This window comes from Abramis brama (genome assembly GCF_963993115.1).
Source record: "Abramis brama genome assembly, chromosome: 22".
NCBI lineage: Eukaryota > Metazoa > Chordata > Actinopteri > Cypriniformes > Leuciscidae > Abramis > Abramis brama.
The window spans coordinates 10,826,349-10,843,878 of record NC_139984.1 but is presented as its reverse complement, the minus strand read 5'-3'; the positions used below and the strand labels follow the sequence as shown (position 1 = coordinate 10,843,878).

At 38.6% G+C, this 17,530-nt stretch overlaps 1 protein-coding gene across 1 annotated transcript in view; it reads left to right on the top strand.

The window, feature by feature from the left end:
• Nucleotides 1–1,169: 1,169 nt before the first annotated feature.
• Nucleotides 1,170–17,530, top strand: part of adcy6a (adenylate cyclase 6a) — a 57,065-nt gene continuing 40,704 nt past the window's right edge. The window contains exons 1-3 of the mRNA XM_084097943.1: nucleotides 1,170–1,422; nucleotides 6,856–7,069; nucleotides 7,732–8,665. Coding sequence (XP_083954069.1) covers nucleotides 7,733–8,665 — 933 coding nt within the window. The 5' untranslated portion in view covers nucleotides 1,170–1,422; nucleotides 6,856–7,069; nucleotide 7,732. The remainder of the gene's footprint in view (nucleotides 1,423–6,855; nucleotides 7,070–7,731; nucleotides 8,666–17,530) is intronic.

The window sequence follows — 17,530 nt, the reverse complement described above, 5'->3', positions numbered from 1 at the left end:
CATTTTGTTTTTAGACTTAAGATGATAGAAATTATGTACAAATCAATTACTTTTTCAATATGCCTGAGTGGGCATGTCATGAGTATTATGTAAGACAGAAAATATTATAAGACCGAAGCTTATTATCACACTGTACAGTATACTAACCAGAGTCTGTGAGATGTTTTTGAACTAAAAATAAGTTAAAATATAGAAAGAGGGATTTCACCAAATTTAAATTACAAAATGTTTTTATGCAGTAAAAGTGTCACAATCCCCAGTCACCTCGCACTACATTTCCCATAATCCCGCCTGGCTCACACTCATCTAATCTTCACACCTGTTCATATTCATTTCATTATCTCTGTGTATTTCGTTCCTCTGTTTTGTTGTTCATACGTGTTAGTGTTATGTTTATGCTTTTGTGCGCTCTGTTACTCCTGCCTGCCTTCTAGTTAATAAAACCTTGTTGATATATATTTTATGATCTTGCCTTCTGTCCATCTCCATTATCTTCAGTCCTGTGGCAAAAAGTGACAACGTGAAAATTATAATTTTATTACATTAACTATTATTATTATTATTCTTTCTGTCAGGAAATATTTATTTAAAATAAACATATTTATATTATTTATATTTATATTTATCGAAACTTTGATAGAGTATATTTTTAGAAAATACTGTAGGCTAATAGACGTTATGGTCTTGAGGACTTCACCCAAAAATTAAAAATATGTCATCATTTATTCACCCTAATGTCGTTCCAAACCTGTATAACTTTTTTATTCAGCAGAAAATAAAAGAAGATATTTTGAAAGTTGGGAACCAAATAACATTTTGAGAACATTGGCTTTCGTTGTATGCAAAAACACTTCTCAAATATCTGTGTCATTTAATATTTGTTTTTAAATATTTTGCTTGAAATGAGAGCTTGTGGCATGTGGCTTTCAAATGTCAGCGGTTTGACATTTTGTTATGCAATATAATGGCGGTGGGTTAAGTGTACAAATATGATAGATAGATAGATAGATAGATAGATAGATAGATAGATAGATAGATAGATAGATAGATAGATAGATAGATAGATAGATAGATGAGTCTGATGGGGTTTCCTCACATCAGAGGAGGAGAGGAGGAGGAGGACAGGTGATATCAGCTGGCAGTGAGGAGCTGCTTGTTCGCAGGCCTTTAGGGGGAGTGTTGAGACGCGTGGAGACTGAGACTGGCACCGCGTCTGTGTGAAGGGGGAGAGGCTGGGAAACGACGGGAGCACGAGCGAGGCAGAGCTCCACAGTCTGTGGCCCTCTGTCCTCGATGCCTGCAAAAAACACATCGCCCTGCCGACAACACGGACACTGAGCGAGCGACCGACCGACCGACTGCCCGCGCGCGCGCTCGAGACGCCACCGCCGCTGCTGCGCCCGAGACCGAGAGATGTGCACGGTGAGTCAGAGCTTTTTCCAGGGTGATCAGTCATGTTTTATGCAGGGCTGCTTTCTAGCATGGTTTCAGATGGACACGCGTTAAACAAGCGTTTGCCTTTTATAGAGGACATTTGGAAGAGTCAGATGCGCGCGTGTAGAAGGCTTTAATGCAGCATTAGCCCTGAGTTTTGACATGACGAATATGCAATAGCCAAATGCAACACCCCTCTTCATTCACACCAGCGATATATTCAGGATTAAACGTCCCGATGTAATGCCTGTCTTAGCTCGCACTGCTGATGTTGCCCTAAAGGTCGAACGGTCCCGCAAAAAAAGAAAGAAAAAAAGAAAAAAAGAAAAGTGAAATAAAGAGCAAAACAGCAGCTGCCGGTCTAAATAGATGTCATGCGCGAGGCTTAAGGCATAAGGCTTGATGTCCAAATGATGGTTGAGTTGTGCGTGTTTGCCTCTGTGAAACAAGGCGATGATGACTGATGCGTTGGAATGTTTCGCACGCTATGATCCACCGCAGATATGGAGCGAGTGGACGCGCGTTCACGGCCTGTAGCGCGCTATAATTCAGCTCGTTTAGGTGAAGGACGGGTCTGTATAGAGTAGACCACACTTGGCGGTCGGGTGTGACATGCTGTGTTGCACAAGTATCCGCACACTGTTACTGTAACAGCCTCTTCGGTCGCTGCTGCGAATATGGTACACCAAACACACACATACACACTGAACACACACTCGGTGTTATGTAACGAAACATCTCCAAACGGCCTATGCTATGGGAGAAATGCTGCATAGTTCTTCTGGCAACATGAGCCATCGATGAAGCGCTGAAATTATGCAGCATGCTTATGTTATGGCGATGGCGAACAGTCGTTTATGTTTATGTACACACGTCGATGCTCGCGTAAATATGTTTTTTTTTCTTCTTTTCTTCTTTTTTAAAGGAGATTATATTTTATATATTGAGCTCCTTTCCTTAAGATGAAACGGAGATTAAGATTAATAGCAATTAGTGTTGTGACTGATGCGACATTGCGATCTCTACAATTTTGCATTATGTAACACCAGCGCGCGGCTGTTGAAATGTCGTGCAAATGTCCCGGAGGAATACAGCACGATTCGAGGGTGCACGTTACAGACACAAGCACATTTGTGCAGTACTCCTCGTTTGTATGGCCTCTAATAAAATAATGACTCAGAATATATTGGCTGTGGGTGTTAATACGTACTGTACTGTGTCATTAGTGCGTTCTAATGAGCGATGTTCGGTTCGTGAACGAATCCCTCTTTGATTTGGATCTTGTTCACAGAACCGATTTGAATGACTCATATGATGATGATTGATGATGATTCTTGAGTATACTTAACATGCTGAAGCACTACTTTCTCTTTTTATTACATATTCTTATCTAGTCCACAACTGATATGGCCAAAAGTAAGTTACGTTAATAGGCACAAATGCTCCTATAAAAAGTTTTAAAGCCCCCATGAAATCTAAATTGAAGTTTATTGGCTTTAATATAAATATGTTAGCTTTACTGTTATCTCTAAGCTAGTGTTCTCCAAAACAATGACAAAATTCGCATTTAGAAGATATAAGTGTTCAAAACTTAGTGTCTCACTTCCGCCGATATGGGTCAATGATTTTGATGACATCACTCTGCACTTCCGCTTCTCATCAGATTTTCTGTCCAATCAAATGCTCTATAGAATCTGAAGTGTCCCACCCCCTACATTATAATGGCCCTTTCAGACAGGACGCGGAATGTGCTGCGCTGGTCGCTGAGTTCAGCGTAGCCCTTCAGATACAGAGCGATTTGCGCTACGCTGGCCAGAGCAAAAGTAGGCGGAGTTTTCATTCTGATTTCCACGCTTGTTTGGATGCCCCGTTTCTACAGAGCGCAGCTGCAAAAGTTTAACTATTTTGAACTTGAGCTCGCCAATGCTGCGCTCCACTTTGGTCGACGCAGCAACAAAACGTCCTTGCGCAGTGCAAGCCATTGAAATAAATGGGCATTCCACGTCCTGTCTGAAAGGGTCCTGTCTGATCGGACCCATTTAAATTCTGCACAGAATTCTATATTTTAAAGTGATATGGAGGAGATCAGGAGTAGAAACGGTTAGAGATTAGGAGGAAACTGCAGCTTTACCGAGCTCAACGGCTGTGATGTAAACTAAGCGTTTAAACTAAACGCTATTGGCTATTTTAAAAAGGGGAGGAGCTGTTCGATATGCCCCGCCCTGTCTTCCTGTTTCAGTGGAAATTACATCAACACATTGAAAATGCTTTGCGTTTCAAAGGACTTCAATGGGCCTTTAAGACTTGGTTGACAGTTTATTGCAAAACATTAAAATAGTTGATTTTATTAGGAATTATTATTACTACTAAAATGTGTAAAATTAGTAATTAGTTAATATTTAGCATGTTTAATGTTAATTTAGTGACTGATTAATCAGTTGCCTGAATCATAGCTGAAACAAACTGAACTAGCACACATGACATTATAATAAACACACTTATTAATGAAACTCAAAATGAAAACCATAATAAACCTCAATATGTGCCTATATGTCTTTACTGAAATGTTTTAGACTAAATAATTTGGCACGTTGGGATGTCAGGGACCACGTCATTACGCAAAGAACCACTGAATCCTTTTTTGAAATGAACTTTTAAATGAACTTTTAAATGTTTTAAAAAAAACCGTTTGGAAGAACCGATTCACTGAGTGAGACTTCCCAAGTTTCCCTTCACTAGTCAAAATGCCCTATACAAGTGAATATGTGCCAGTAAAATGCTGAAGACAGACAGTAACAAATTCCTTTTTGTCCATTAATACCTTTAAACATCACCAGCTGGTCCATATCCAGATATGTGAGACAGATATGTGCTATGTGTTCATTTGTATAAGAATATTGTTAAGTTATACGTTCATTCTGCTGGTTTAAGCCTGCTAGGACTGAGTGATTGAGAGCCGGAGGATCCGTTTAAGTTGATCACGTCTTACCTCTGATTATCTGTCATTTTCTGATTAGGCAGGATATACCAGGACTGTTACTCTCAGATTAAAGAAACAATTATCATTGATAGGAAGTGCCATGTGATGCTACATTATATGATTGTCTTCTAAAATATAATGCACTATACTATAGAAATGTAAGATAGAATAGTTAGGCAATGAGAATTAATGCGAAGTTATAAATTAATGATGAGCAGTCAGTTATACACCGTTGCCCAGGGAACTGTCATTATTCAGATATATTTGACTGGATGCCACAACTGGCCAATGCAAATCAAGTATTCTAGAGAACAGTGTAATATATCTTCTTCTTATCCAGTGATACTTTTCATATGCAGTTTTGCAGTCACCAAAGCTTTATTTGCATGATTGTTAACATAATTCAATATGGCTAAACTGTATAAAATGTGCATAGTACATAAAAATACAAAGAATGGACTCTAGAATCTTCAATGAACCTGTGTTATGAAAATGTACAGTGCTGCATAATGTATATGGTGATTTAGGATTAAAGGGGTCATGACATGATAAATCAAATTTGCCTTGATCTTTTGACATGAGGTCTTTGCACCATTAAAACATCCTGTAAGTTTCAGAGCTTAAAATGTCATCCTCATTGAAAACAAAACATTTATTTAATCAAGCTCCAAAAACAGATTGTTTTGATATTAAAGGCACACTATGCAAGATTTGTACCTTAATATAACAGCTTCGAAAACATTTCGATTGTAAACGAACTTGTAGTAGGGCGAATCATCCCGATAGCAAAGCAGTGCAAAACCAGAAATGCTGGTTTGAGAGGTGGCGCTCCGCCAAATCTCGCGAGAATCATGACTTGCTTTACAGCACGACGTCACATTCATCAACAACATATGAAGCAGCCTCTATGGAAGACACTAGCACGCATTTCAGACGTGAATGATGGCAGAGTCGACGAAGAAAACGAAGAAAGCGCGGTCGGAAGAGTGCAGAGACGGCTCTGTGAGAGTGGTATTTACGACAGTAATGTTAAATACAAGTACTCCACAGCGACTCTAGGGGTCGCTGTTTGAGAAAAACGTAAAACTGCATAGTGTGCCTTTAAAGGATTTGTGTTGTTATACAGGCAAAATATATTTGCATATGACCGCCTCCAGAGCAAGACATCGATGAATAGTTTTACATTATCGCACAATAGGCTCCGCCCACTTGTATTTAGTCGCTTAACGGCTGATATTTGCTTACACTGGATGTGGACGTCATGTCGTGACAAAAGCATATTAGAGCCCATTATAATCACTGACGCTGTCTACACTGGATACAGTATACAGATGCGCATTCAGTTTCTGACATACTTCACGTGCTTTAGTTTGTCGACAACAGTTCGAACTTTTCGCTTTGACTCGTCCAGTATAAACAGCTTGCTTGTGTCTCTGTACAGACTTCAGAAGGATCCCAGTGTCAGAAAGAAGTGGATGGTTTATTTTAATGGCCTCATGGATCATGTCGATGGATTTTGTTTTTTTGAGAATTTGACTGCTGATTGTTTTGCAAACTAGGCTCAGTGTAATGGAGAGTTTGCAAAGAAACTTTTGTTGATAGTTGAAGCAGTCAGCGGTATTGGATCTGACAGCAGTTACATCACAAACCTTAAGTAAGTGTTTTCAAACACTTACTCGCGTCCAGTGGGCATTGATACTGTTGTCAATGCAATGACGTTAGCCAATCATAACAGTGGGCGTTTACTGACAAGTCTTAAAGGAGCCGCCCCTTAAAAACTGATCATTTCAGACAGAGGGTCAGAATGAAGGTTGAAAATAATCATTTTCCCACATATATTTGTTTGTTTGTGTGCAAAAAACTTTATTAACATTACAAGCGAACCTAAAGGAAAATCCATGTCATGATCCCTTTAAAAAATATGTTCTTTTAGCATAATTCCTCATCCTTCCTCACAGCCATGCTAGAATAACATTTAAAGCTCAAAATATCTTAAATGTGAAACTTACATCTAATGTTACAGTTTCTGAGCCTTCTTAACTGGTTTACTTAGGCAAATTGTTGTTAATCATTGGTGATAAGGAAGTGAAGTGTATATAGATTTATATATAGATATATAGAGCTGCCAGTCATTGATTAGAAGAACAGTGACAGTTTAGGGAAATGAACCTGGTGCTTTCCATATTTGTTGCGATTGTTTTATTGCTTAGTTTAGGTGCAGTGTAATTTCAACCTGTTAAATAGTGTTCCTGTCAGAGAAAGGGAATTTTAGACAATGTGAAAGCATGTGTTGTGATAACCATCTAATAGTAATTAAACATTTGCATCCTTAAGTAAGAAAATGCATTTGGATGTCTTAATTCAACAGTGAAATTGTCCAGATTCTGTAAATGTATTTTATTGATCTCACATTGTTTCTATTGATGGTTTATCCTCAACAGATCTAGATGTTATGAAGATACAGTTGAACAGAGTATCAGTAAAAGATCTCCAGATCCATCAGGCCAGTCTACAGTAACTAAACGCTACTGGATTCCCTGATAGCCATCACTCCCTTGTCTGAACTCCACATTTTTGCTTTCACTCATCCACTGCTCTCAATGAGTGTCTCGGACAGCAAGATCAGGGCTGGGTCGCACACCAGAACCCACACAGGTAAAGAGATCCACAAAACCTCAATAAAAACACACAAATTCTAATTCTTCTCTGAGCATGTTTTTAATAACTCGATTAAAATTCATTTTGATATTTTTTCCTGAAATCATGATAAAGAAGAAAAGCCTCATTACAATATAGAAATTCAGGAAAAGATTTGGTAGTTTGACATAATATTTTAATGGTAACACTTTACAATAAGGTCTCATTTGTTAACATTAATTAATGCATTAACTAACATGAATTAACAATGAGTAAATATATATATAAAAATGTATTAGTAAATGATATTAACATTATCTAAGATTAATAATGTGCTGTAGAAGTATTGCACATTGTTAGTCTGTGTTAAGCTAATGTTAACAAATGAAACCTTATTGTAAAGTGTTACCTGTTTTATTATTTTTATATAATAATATTGAAAACATTATAAGCTTATTTTGAAAACAATGATCAAGATTCATTGTAAAGGATGGGAAGTATATTATTTATTTTTACTTATTGGCTAAGCCACTTGACATTTCTCGTAAATTGTAAAAACGCTTTGGCGCATGTCTTTTAAAAGTTTTTATTTTTTTTGTCTGACCCACATAAGCACGGTACAAAGCCATCATACTCTGTCTCTGACTTCTGACTCTGATTTTCCTCATGCCTCCCTACAGAATGTCCTGGATCAACGGCTTCCTAGTGGCCAGAGTGGATGACCGTAAGACCGTGTGGGGCGAGCGCAATGGCAAGAAGTCCAAGCGCAAGGTTGGCTCCTCTCTCTGCAACCCACGCTACATGAGCTGCCTGCGGGACGTGGAAGCCATGGAGCCTCCTCCCCAGCCGCCCCACTCTCAGGCCACCCGCTCTGGAGGAGGAGGAGGAGTAGGGACGGGCGGGGGCAACTTCGGCATGCGCTGTGGATGGCAGGAAGACCACTACGGGAAAGTTGGGGGTGGGGGGGAGGGGATGGGGCTGAAATCTGTGGACCTGGGTTTCGAGGACGGCGAGGTCAAGGGGCGGAAAGGTGGCGGCTTGGGTTGCGACGGCTCCAGCGACGACACGGCCAGCGGGACGGGGTCAGTGACGGCGGCCGACTGCTGGCAGCGGGTGGTGCGCGTGTTCCAATCCAAGAAGTTCCAGTCGCGCAAACTGGAGCGTCTCTACCAGCGCTACTTCTTTAGGCTTAATCAGAGCTCCCTCACAATGCTGATGGGCGTCCTGGTGATCGTCTGTGGGGTCATGCTCACCTTCCACTGCATCCACGGGCCGCCCGACGTGGTCTACGCCTCCGTGCTCTCCGTGGCGATGGCCCTCTTCTTGGCGCTGATGGTGGTGTGCAACCGAAACGGGTTCCACCAGGACTACATGTGGATGGTCAGCTACCTTGTGATTGGAGTGTTAATTGTGGTGCAGGTGTTCGGGGTGCTGATGGTCGCCCCCCGCAGCGCCTCGGAGGGGATCTGGTGGTCCGTCTTCTTCATCTACATCATCTACACACTGCTGCCCGTGCGGATGAGGGCGGCAGTGCTCAGCGGAGGAGTGCTGTCTTCCATACACCTCCTCACCACGTGGAGGATCAATCAGGAGGATGAGTTCCTCTGGAAACAGGTGGGTCCTGCGCTGTAGTCATCCATTTCAATTCCAACTAAGCTTCAGATTTGATTTTGATCTATTCCTTCGTTATATTTGAGTATATTTGACTAGAGTTACGAATTGAGAATGGTCCCATTTAAAAAAAAATACCACCTTTAAATTAATCCCATTTAAAACCAATGCTAGAGCTATAAAAATTCAGATGCTTTTTTGAGCTCCCCATCGATGTGCCTTTTCAGGTGAAAAATATTTTAAAGATGCTGCATTCTGTTCCATTTTTTTGCTTTCTAGAAAACATAATATGAAAAAGCCCCATAAGAAATGTTAATTGTTTAGGGCTTGCAGTTAAGGGGTCAATGACATAATCTTTTTTGTAATTTATTTAAAAATGCATGAAAATGCAATTCATAGATGGAGTGAATTTCTGAAATTTCTGAATTATCTGATATCAGGAAGAAGCTTCGTTAAAAGAATGAAAGGAAAAGGTTCAAAGTCATGTGCAACATGCAGAATCTTGCAGACAAAAAACAAAACAGGAAATTATATCATAGAGACCCCTGTAGACCGTCGTGACCCTGTGTATCAAGTTCAGCAAGTCTCAAATCAGATAAATGGAGGATGATCTTTATGTGACAAGGCTCAGGTTTAGAAAAAATGCAGTGCAGTGCACATCCCCAAAACCCTAATGATATTTATGAATGATTCATTCTTGATAGTTGTGGAAAAAAATACATTTTGAACTAGAATAATATTTAAAGTAAATATATTTGATATATATATATATATATATATATATATATATAATAATGGTATATAAAAAAAAAAAATCTTGACAATTGTATAAAAACAAAAAGAACTTGGATTTGGCATGTGTGTTTTAATCTAGATTTTTTTCTCTTTTCTTAATCATGGAAATTCTTACTTGTCATTGACCCTAAGACTGATTAGTTGACAACTAGTTCAGGCAGCTAGTAGCTTTTGAAAATATGTAGTTATGCAATATGTAGGGATATGCATATCCTTAATCAGAATCAGAACTATTACGTTTTGGCTGCGTCTGAAATCGCATACTCTCTTGAGTAGGTACTTATTTTGAATAAGTAATTACTACATGACCACTAAAAAAATACGTTCTATAAAGTATGAATATGTAGTATGAATGTAATATTGACGTACTACATTCACCATGTTGTCATTATCATGTGAACTACCAGCGTCAGTTACCAGGCAGCAACATAGTGTCGGCCCACATCTGGGACGCGTTGAATCCAGATGTGGCCCGGATCTGGGCCGACACTATGTTGCTGTCTGGATTGCGTCGCTTCACCTCCATTCACAAATCCTCTCCCGTGGCCTCATCCCTAATGATGCCTGTACTAATCCCCAGAGGAAAATAGTTTTGCGGCAGTGTGTTGTTAATTTGAGAGATTTTGATGCAGGCCAAATATACAGTATATTTCATTATAAACAATATATGTTTACACACACACACAGCACTTCCACTTTATCTATGTTTAATGAGGTTTGACTACTTCCACCTGTCCATAATTATACTTGTTCTCATATCTGCATTTACTGCCCTTGTCCTGGAAGTGTTTAACATTAAAGCCATGCTATATTGTACAGTGTAAATAATGCAAACACTCAGAATTGAATTCCACCATGGTAATCACTCAGTCACCTGATCATATGTGCACTTCCACCCACAGCGCTGACATTAGCATGATTGCAGGCACCTCTAGTATGGACATTTCTCTTCCTTTAGAGTTGGTGGCACTGAATCCCAGAATCTGTTAGTCACAGTTACTATTTGGGTTTTCATGCATGCATATTACATGCAATCTACAACAGAAAATAAAAGTTGCAGACAGTGCTGTTTTGAATACCCTATTGTTTTTGTCTGTTAATAATGATTTCTTGTCAGTGTGTTGTGATAATTATGTTAATAGGTAACCTGTTGGTGAGGTAGCCATTCTTTTAGAGAATCGATTCTGTCAAACGTCATGTTAACACACTTTCCTAGTAAATGTTTTCTGCTTTCACAGTATTTACCCAACTTAGTTAATCTGTGTATGATTGATGTATGTACAGACCAGGGATGTTTCCCAAAAGCATTGTAAGCCTAAGTAGATCATAGAGACTTTTGGTGCCAATGGTTTCTACAATCTATTTGGCTTTTGATGCTTCTGGGAAACGTAGCCCAGTATGGCTGATGACCCATATAACGTGGGTGATAGCACATGAGATGTACGTAAAATTGCTGAAATTAAACTCTATCTCCCTACAATCTGTACTCATAATGTACTAAAATATTAATATTTGGCAAAAACACATGCTTATCAACAGATTCTGGTCTCAAAATTGATCATCTTGGCCATTATATTAGCCTGTCATTTGATTAAACCATTAATGTATTCACATTTTTTTCCTAATAAAAAAAAACAATTCTTTTTTTTCCACATTCTCACGGTGTAGCAAATGTTCCTATAGCTCAGAAATTGTGCTCTGCAAACACCAAGCTCATGGGTTACAGTAGTTTACATAATGGAAAAGTAGCATGGTGGAAATGTTAGCATTTTACCCCTTGAAGTACCTTTTTAGGGTCTCCTACTGTATTAAACAGTCAGAAAAGCTCTTTGCTTATGATTCATGTTGCATGAATCACATTTTTTGAATTGCTGGCATCTGGTTGGCTGAGGTCTCTTTGGAGGTGGGCTTTTAGAGAGAGGGCGTGTTGTTGAAATAAGCAAAATGGTGGAAATTAGCAAACCGGTTCACAGCTAAACTTATAATAAATTTGATCTGAATAGGCATTTGGTGCTTTTGTGTGTGATGTATTTGTTGATATTAGCATGTTAGCATCATCTGTATCGCGTGTGTGTTGGTAGCATGTTTGAAAGCGCTGTTCCAGCCTTTGGCTGTGCTATCTGTGGCCGCAGTGTGTTGTTGTGAGTCAAGCCAAGGACCTCTGGGGTAGGATGAAGGTCAGGCAGTGTGGTTGAACGAGCCGCCCCGGCAGAGCAGATCCTTTTCTCTCCTCGCGCTCCTCCCATGAAAATATCAGCATCATGTTAAGCACTGTCACCCAGGCCTCTGTGCTCCTACACAAGGGACGCTTTGTACTTTTCTCCTGGGTGTTTCGGTGTCTGTGTGTGTGTGTGTGTGTGTGTGTGTGAGGAGTTTCTGGGGACATGAGGAGGTCGTGGGTGTGTATAAAAGGAGAGAGCGTGAGGTCTTGACCTTAGGGTCACTGTACGACCATAGCGCACTGTGAAACTGTTTACTTCTACTGTACAAAGTAGTGGGAGAGAATGCGAACAGGAGGTCATTTCATTATAAACAATCAGGAAGACAAAGCAGAATGCTTGGCCCCATTAATGCAGGAAGGAACGCTTGCTTAGAAACACATTTCCATCCTTTAATTAAAGGACTGTTTTGCCAGTTAGCAGATCTCTGTGAGGATTCCTTTGCATAGTGGAAGACTGTATACTTTATCTAGCTGGATTATTTGCGTTAGTCCCCAATGTTTGCAGTACACCTGTGCTTTTTATCGTAAGCCTTAACATTTGATTAAGTCAACACATTAAAATGACTCTCCTTCCTTTTCCAGAGATAAAACTATGTATATCTGGTCAAGCTGGCCTTGGGATATTAGTATTGAGACATTGAGCAGAGACCTCTGTTGTTAAGAGAGAATCATTGAATGTTAAAAGAATATTCTTGGTTCACTCAATTGATTTACACAGAAAATAACTTAAACTCGTCCCTGCATTTCTAAAAACAAACGAACCGTGTTGACAGTCAAGAAATTACAATATAAGTCTATGGGGTGGTAATAATGGAGTGAGTCATTCCTGTACACAAGCTCTTTTGTTTGTTTTTCTGAGTCTGAATTATTTTCTGTGCTAGTCGATAGAGCTTAAATTTGTTTTGACCTACTACATTCCTTCAAGGTTTTGATATGCATTGCCCTTATCAAAGTCGCTGTTGGTTATGTTCTTTTTTTTTTTTTAAGCCATCAAGATTTTGATTAGTTGTCCGTGCAATGTTTAGACAATCAAAAGAATGATTTTATTTTTATTTTTCACAGAGGACAAACACATGAAAATACAAGCTGAACTTTGGTAGGGAGATTAGTTGAGGAGTTTCTCTCTCTTATCATTTTCAAAGACATAGTTCGCCCAATGAAAATTCTGTCATCATTTATTCCCATTGATATTGTTCGTTCTGTGGAACACAAATTGAGATATTTTACTGAAAGTCCAGGATGCTCTTTTTCATTTAACAAAAATATGGCTGTCAAGCTTTAAAAAAGCACAAATATAGGTCCATAAAATTGTAGTTAATCTTCCGAGCCTTACTAGATTTCCAAAGCTATATACAATAGTTTTGTGCGATGAACAAGCCAAAACTGTTATTATGAGGATTATGCTTAGTGGTGCATGTAAATTCTTAGATGTTTTATTATTATTGCAAATCGTATATTTTCCTACACACCATCGTACAAATTCATACGAAATTGCAACTTTTGTGAAATGCTTGCGTTTTCTTGGGTTGGATCGGGTTGGATGTTTAGCTGATTTATATTTGCATATTATGATGAATAAAGAGGTTCTTGTGAAACTGGCCTATAAAATAATAGTCAGATAATTGTTTGAGTTTATGGAACATTGTATCATATCAGGCTTTTATGGCTCATATTGAATAATTTAGAGAGAACATGAAGCTCACACTCAATGACGAAAAATGCCTAATGTGTATTCAGAGGCCCAAACTGAGAAGAATTTGCTATTTGGTGCAGTTGTTGTTATTTATAGGGTCAAAAAGTAAGCTTTTATAACAGTATAATACTTTCATAAAATCCATACAAATATCAGTTGTTACTCAAAATCTCCCAATAATATGTCTTCGTAAGATGATATTTAAATGCTTAGTTTTGTGATCTCTGTAGTTTTTATTGTGGTTGGCAAAACATGATTGAGAGATGAACAATAAACATTCCTTAAAACCTGATGGATCATATTTAATACTCACATTTTAACATGATTTTCATGATTTCATGCTTCAGTCCGGTAAGTGTTCATCTTGAAATAATAAAAATATAAAAGATATTCTTACATTTACTCTATAAAAACCAGTAAAGATTAACCATCAAAAAGACACATGCATCACGACCTGAAGGGGGATGTTTTTACATTTATACTAAAATGCCCTTTACATGCTAAAAAGTATGAACTATTAATCAGTAGTAGAAAAGTAGATTCTGTAAAAGTTTTTTTTTTAGCAAAGTTTTGATCATGTTGATCATTTAGAGCCCTTAGAAACTCATAAATGAAATGTGATACAGTAGGCTTTATAGGGTTAATAAAAATGAAATTTCTATTTGTTAAAGGCACAATATGTAACTTTTTTGCTTAAAAAATAGCTAAAATCACTATATCTATGTTATATATATTTTTTTAGTTGTGTACTTACATTATCCCGACTGTTTCCAACAACTTTCAAACCAGGAGAAATTTGTAATTTAATTCGAGAAACGTCCCGTTTCTTTATTTCCGTTTTGTCGCCGCCAATGCCGTCATATCCGCGTTGTCCCTGGTTTCCGCTCGTGCTGCCATGGCAACCAGAGCTATGAACCAGAGCCGTCTGATAGTAACCAAAGCGACTGACGCGGACAACTTTGTAGTTCGCAATGTCTATTTGCACGCTGTTGTTGTTTCGTTCAAACATTATGGACCATGGCAAGCAGACTTTGGATAAAAAAAAGGAGAACTAAAACAAGAGTCAATATCAGCGCGGTGTTTTCGAGATGCCGAGAGCTCCCATAGACAGTATATTAACGAGAGTTCCACGTCCGAGACTTCGACCGCTCCTACATGTACTTTATTAAACAGGTGAGCACATTTACATAAAACTAATCAATGTTTTATAGTTCAACAATGATAAAATGTCAGAATATGATCTGTATGTTATTCTAATGTTGATCTAGTTTACTGCTAGTCTCATACAAACTAACACATAAATTTCAACACATTTAAATGCAGTTTAGTGTGCTAGTGTAATGTTAGACCAGGTGAAACAGCGCTGCGTTACCTTACAAGTTTAATTTGTCTAATAAACTGACCTGTGAGTAGTAATTCTGTGTGTAGTTCGGTAACGTTAGAATGAAATGTCCATATTCCTTTTATATCCGCGGGACTCGCGTCGCGTGTGGAGCTGATAGCTGTCTCTTAGCAATCCCGAACTGCTTCATATCACAGTCATGATAAAAACATTGATGTATTCACTCATCCATAAACATTATTAGATCGGTCGGCTTGACGTTGACGACAAGATCCATAATTCTTAGCAAATGTTGCGTCATCAAACTACGCCTTTGTTATTGTAAATAGGTTAGCTACCCCTAGTGGCGAAAAATGCCATACTGTACCTTTAAATAGACAAAACAGCAATATTTCCAATTATAACAATACAGTGAAAATCAATCAAAATGACTTGTGTGTGATAAGTCCTAATGCTAAATTAGGAAAGAAAATGACCCACTTAGATCTCAAAATTCTTTATTTAAAAACCTGTAAATGGTTTTACCTTCTTTTAATTTTTTTTCATTTTTTTTTTTTACCAGAATGGCTACAAGGAAGTATTAAAATAGACAATGATAACTTCCCAATAAAAAAATCTGTCATTTACATCTGAAACTACCACCTTGTTTTTTCATAAATCTTTTCAACGTGACCTTTGTTGTCAGTCAATTGATGACACGTGCACTTATCTCTAATAGGCTGAGGCGGATCTGAGTGTAGATTTCTCAGAAAGCTGCAGTGTTATACAGGCCAATTTATCCTGCAGTGTGGACACTGCATCCAGGCATTTCCCCTTTCCTCTGTGACTCATTAAACCAGCACACCATCCCTGCTGGTTCTGCTGCTGGAGCATTTGTGTGTTTCTGCCTTCAATAATCTGTGTGATTGAGACATACCGTCTGTTTGCAGCTGTCCCAGCGGTTAAAACTGACCACAAGAATTACAACTGTGTGTTGTTAATACCATACCATAGATAGGTCTTATTTATAGAACAATTCATACAGTCGTAAATCTATTTTTAAGCTGTGCACGTGCATGCACTCTTTCTCTCTCTTACAGATCAATTGTAGTACATTGATGTGGAAGGGGTGTTTGGACTCTCTTGGCTGATGAAGTCTTATATTAGCGTCTATGTTTCAGACAATCACACACAATTTTCATGCCTTGTTTTTTCTTTTGTTTTGTCTATACGTATTTGTGTATTTGCATGCATGCATGTTGATGCCAGCAACACAATGCTTTGGAGGGTGTGTGTATGAGCTTGAGTGCATTAGCTTTATTGTTTAAAGGGATAGTTCACCCCAAAATAAAAATCCTGTCATTATTTATGCATTCATAAGTAAAAGTTCATGAGAAAAGTCACATGATTCATGAACAAATCATTCTTTTCAATTAATCATTTGATCTGGTTCACGTTTCAATTTGCATGATTCACTGATGAATTGGACTGATCCAGTTTTTCAGTTCTGCAACATGAATGACACGAGAATGAGTAAATAATGACAGAACTCATTTTTTTCAGTTAAGTCATGACTCATGGGTGAGTCTGAGTCATGACTTTCTAAATATTGGTCCAGTGCCGATTTTATTATTAGCCTGTTTTATCCTGAGATATCATCTACCCAACTAACAGGGAACTTTGGCTAAAAATGCCTTCCCGGGAACTGAGAGGAGATACATCACTAGTTTGGGATCTTGGGATCTTGACTATCGCTCCTCTTCACCAGTCTTCTGCGGCTTCTCCGTCTTGCCAGCACTCGCTGAATAGCATTGACAGAGTTTCTGCTATTATTTGGCCACCGTGTTTAAGGATCTCTGCTGGTTTGTCGTCCAATCCTGCCGTCTTGTTGTTCTTAAGACTTTTGATCGTGATTTTTACCTCTTCTATGGTGATCTCGCCAGTGTTCACTGGAAGCTCCTCTTGAGCCATGTCTGCATCAAAGTCATAGGTGGTAGTCGGGTTTGGTTGATTGAGTGTGTCCCGGAAGTGCTCGATCCATTTTGTGTTCTGTTCTTCTTGTACTGTTAGAAGTCTCCCAGTTTTATCTTTAATTGGAACGTTGGTGTTTATCCTTGTTCCAGTCAACTCAATGACAATGCGATAGAGGGTCTTCGTGTCATTTCGGTGTCACTTCATCGCCTTTCAGTTCGAACCATTCTTTCTTATCCATCCGGCATCTTATTCCAGAGCTCTTCCACATTTTTTGCCTCTTCTAGTATGCAGAAAATGGTCACGTATTTCCAAACTAAAATTGCTTGTGATGGTTGGGTGCTTGAGTTTCTCCATGAAGAAGCAGTCAAGCAACAGTAGTCGTGTTTGTTCACAATGGTAAACAGTTTCAGTAGTGAGTACTAAGCCAGCTCGCGCTATATATACAGTGTGTTTTGTAGCATTTATTAGAGAGAAGCAGTCAAGCAACAAGAGGTGACAGTAACTGTAAGTGTTTTTGTATCTTTTTCTCATTTGATTTTAAGGCAGTTGTAGTCACTAGGAAACATTGTTTGTTTACTGTGCTCACATGCTAGAATTGCGTTAGTAAAATCTTGTTTGTTCAGGTTGGTAAACAGTTTCGGTAATGAGGCGTGGCCTAAGCCAGCTCGCGCTATATATACAGTGTGTTTTGTAGCATTCATTAGAAAGAAACAGTCAAGCAACAGGAGGTGAAAGTAACTGTATCAAAACTGTATCAACTGCACTCGATTTTAAAGCTGTAATCCACTGATCCGGTGCAATTAAAAAAGTCACAGCGCAAAATTTTGCACACTAAAGAAAAAGGTTTAGCAGCAGATATAGCCT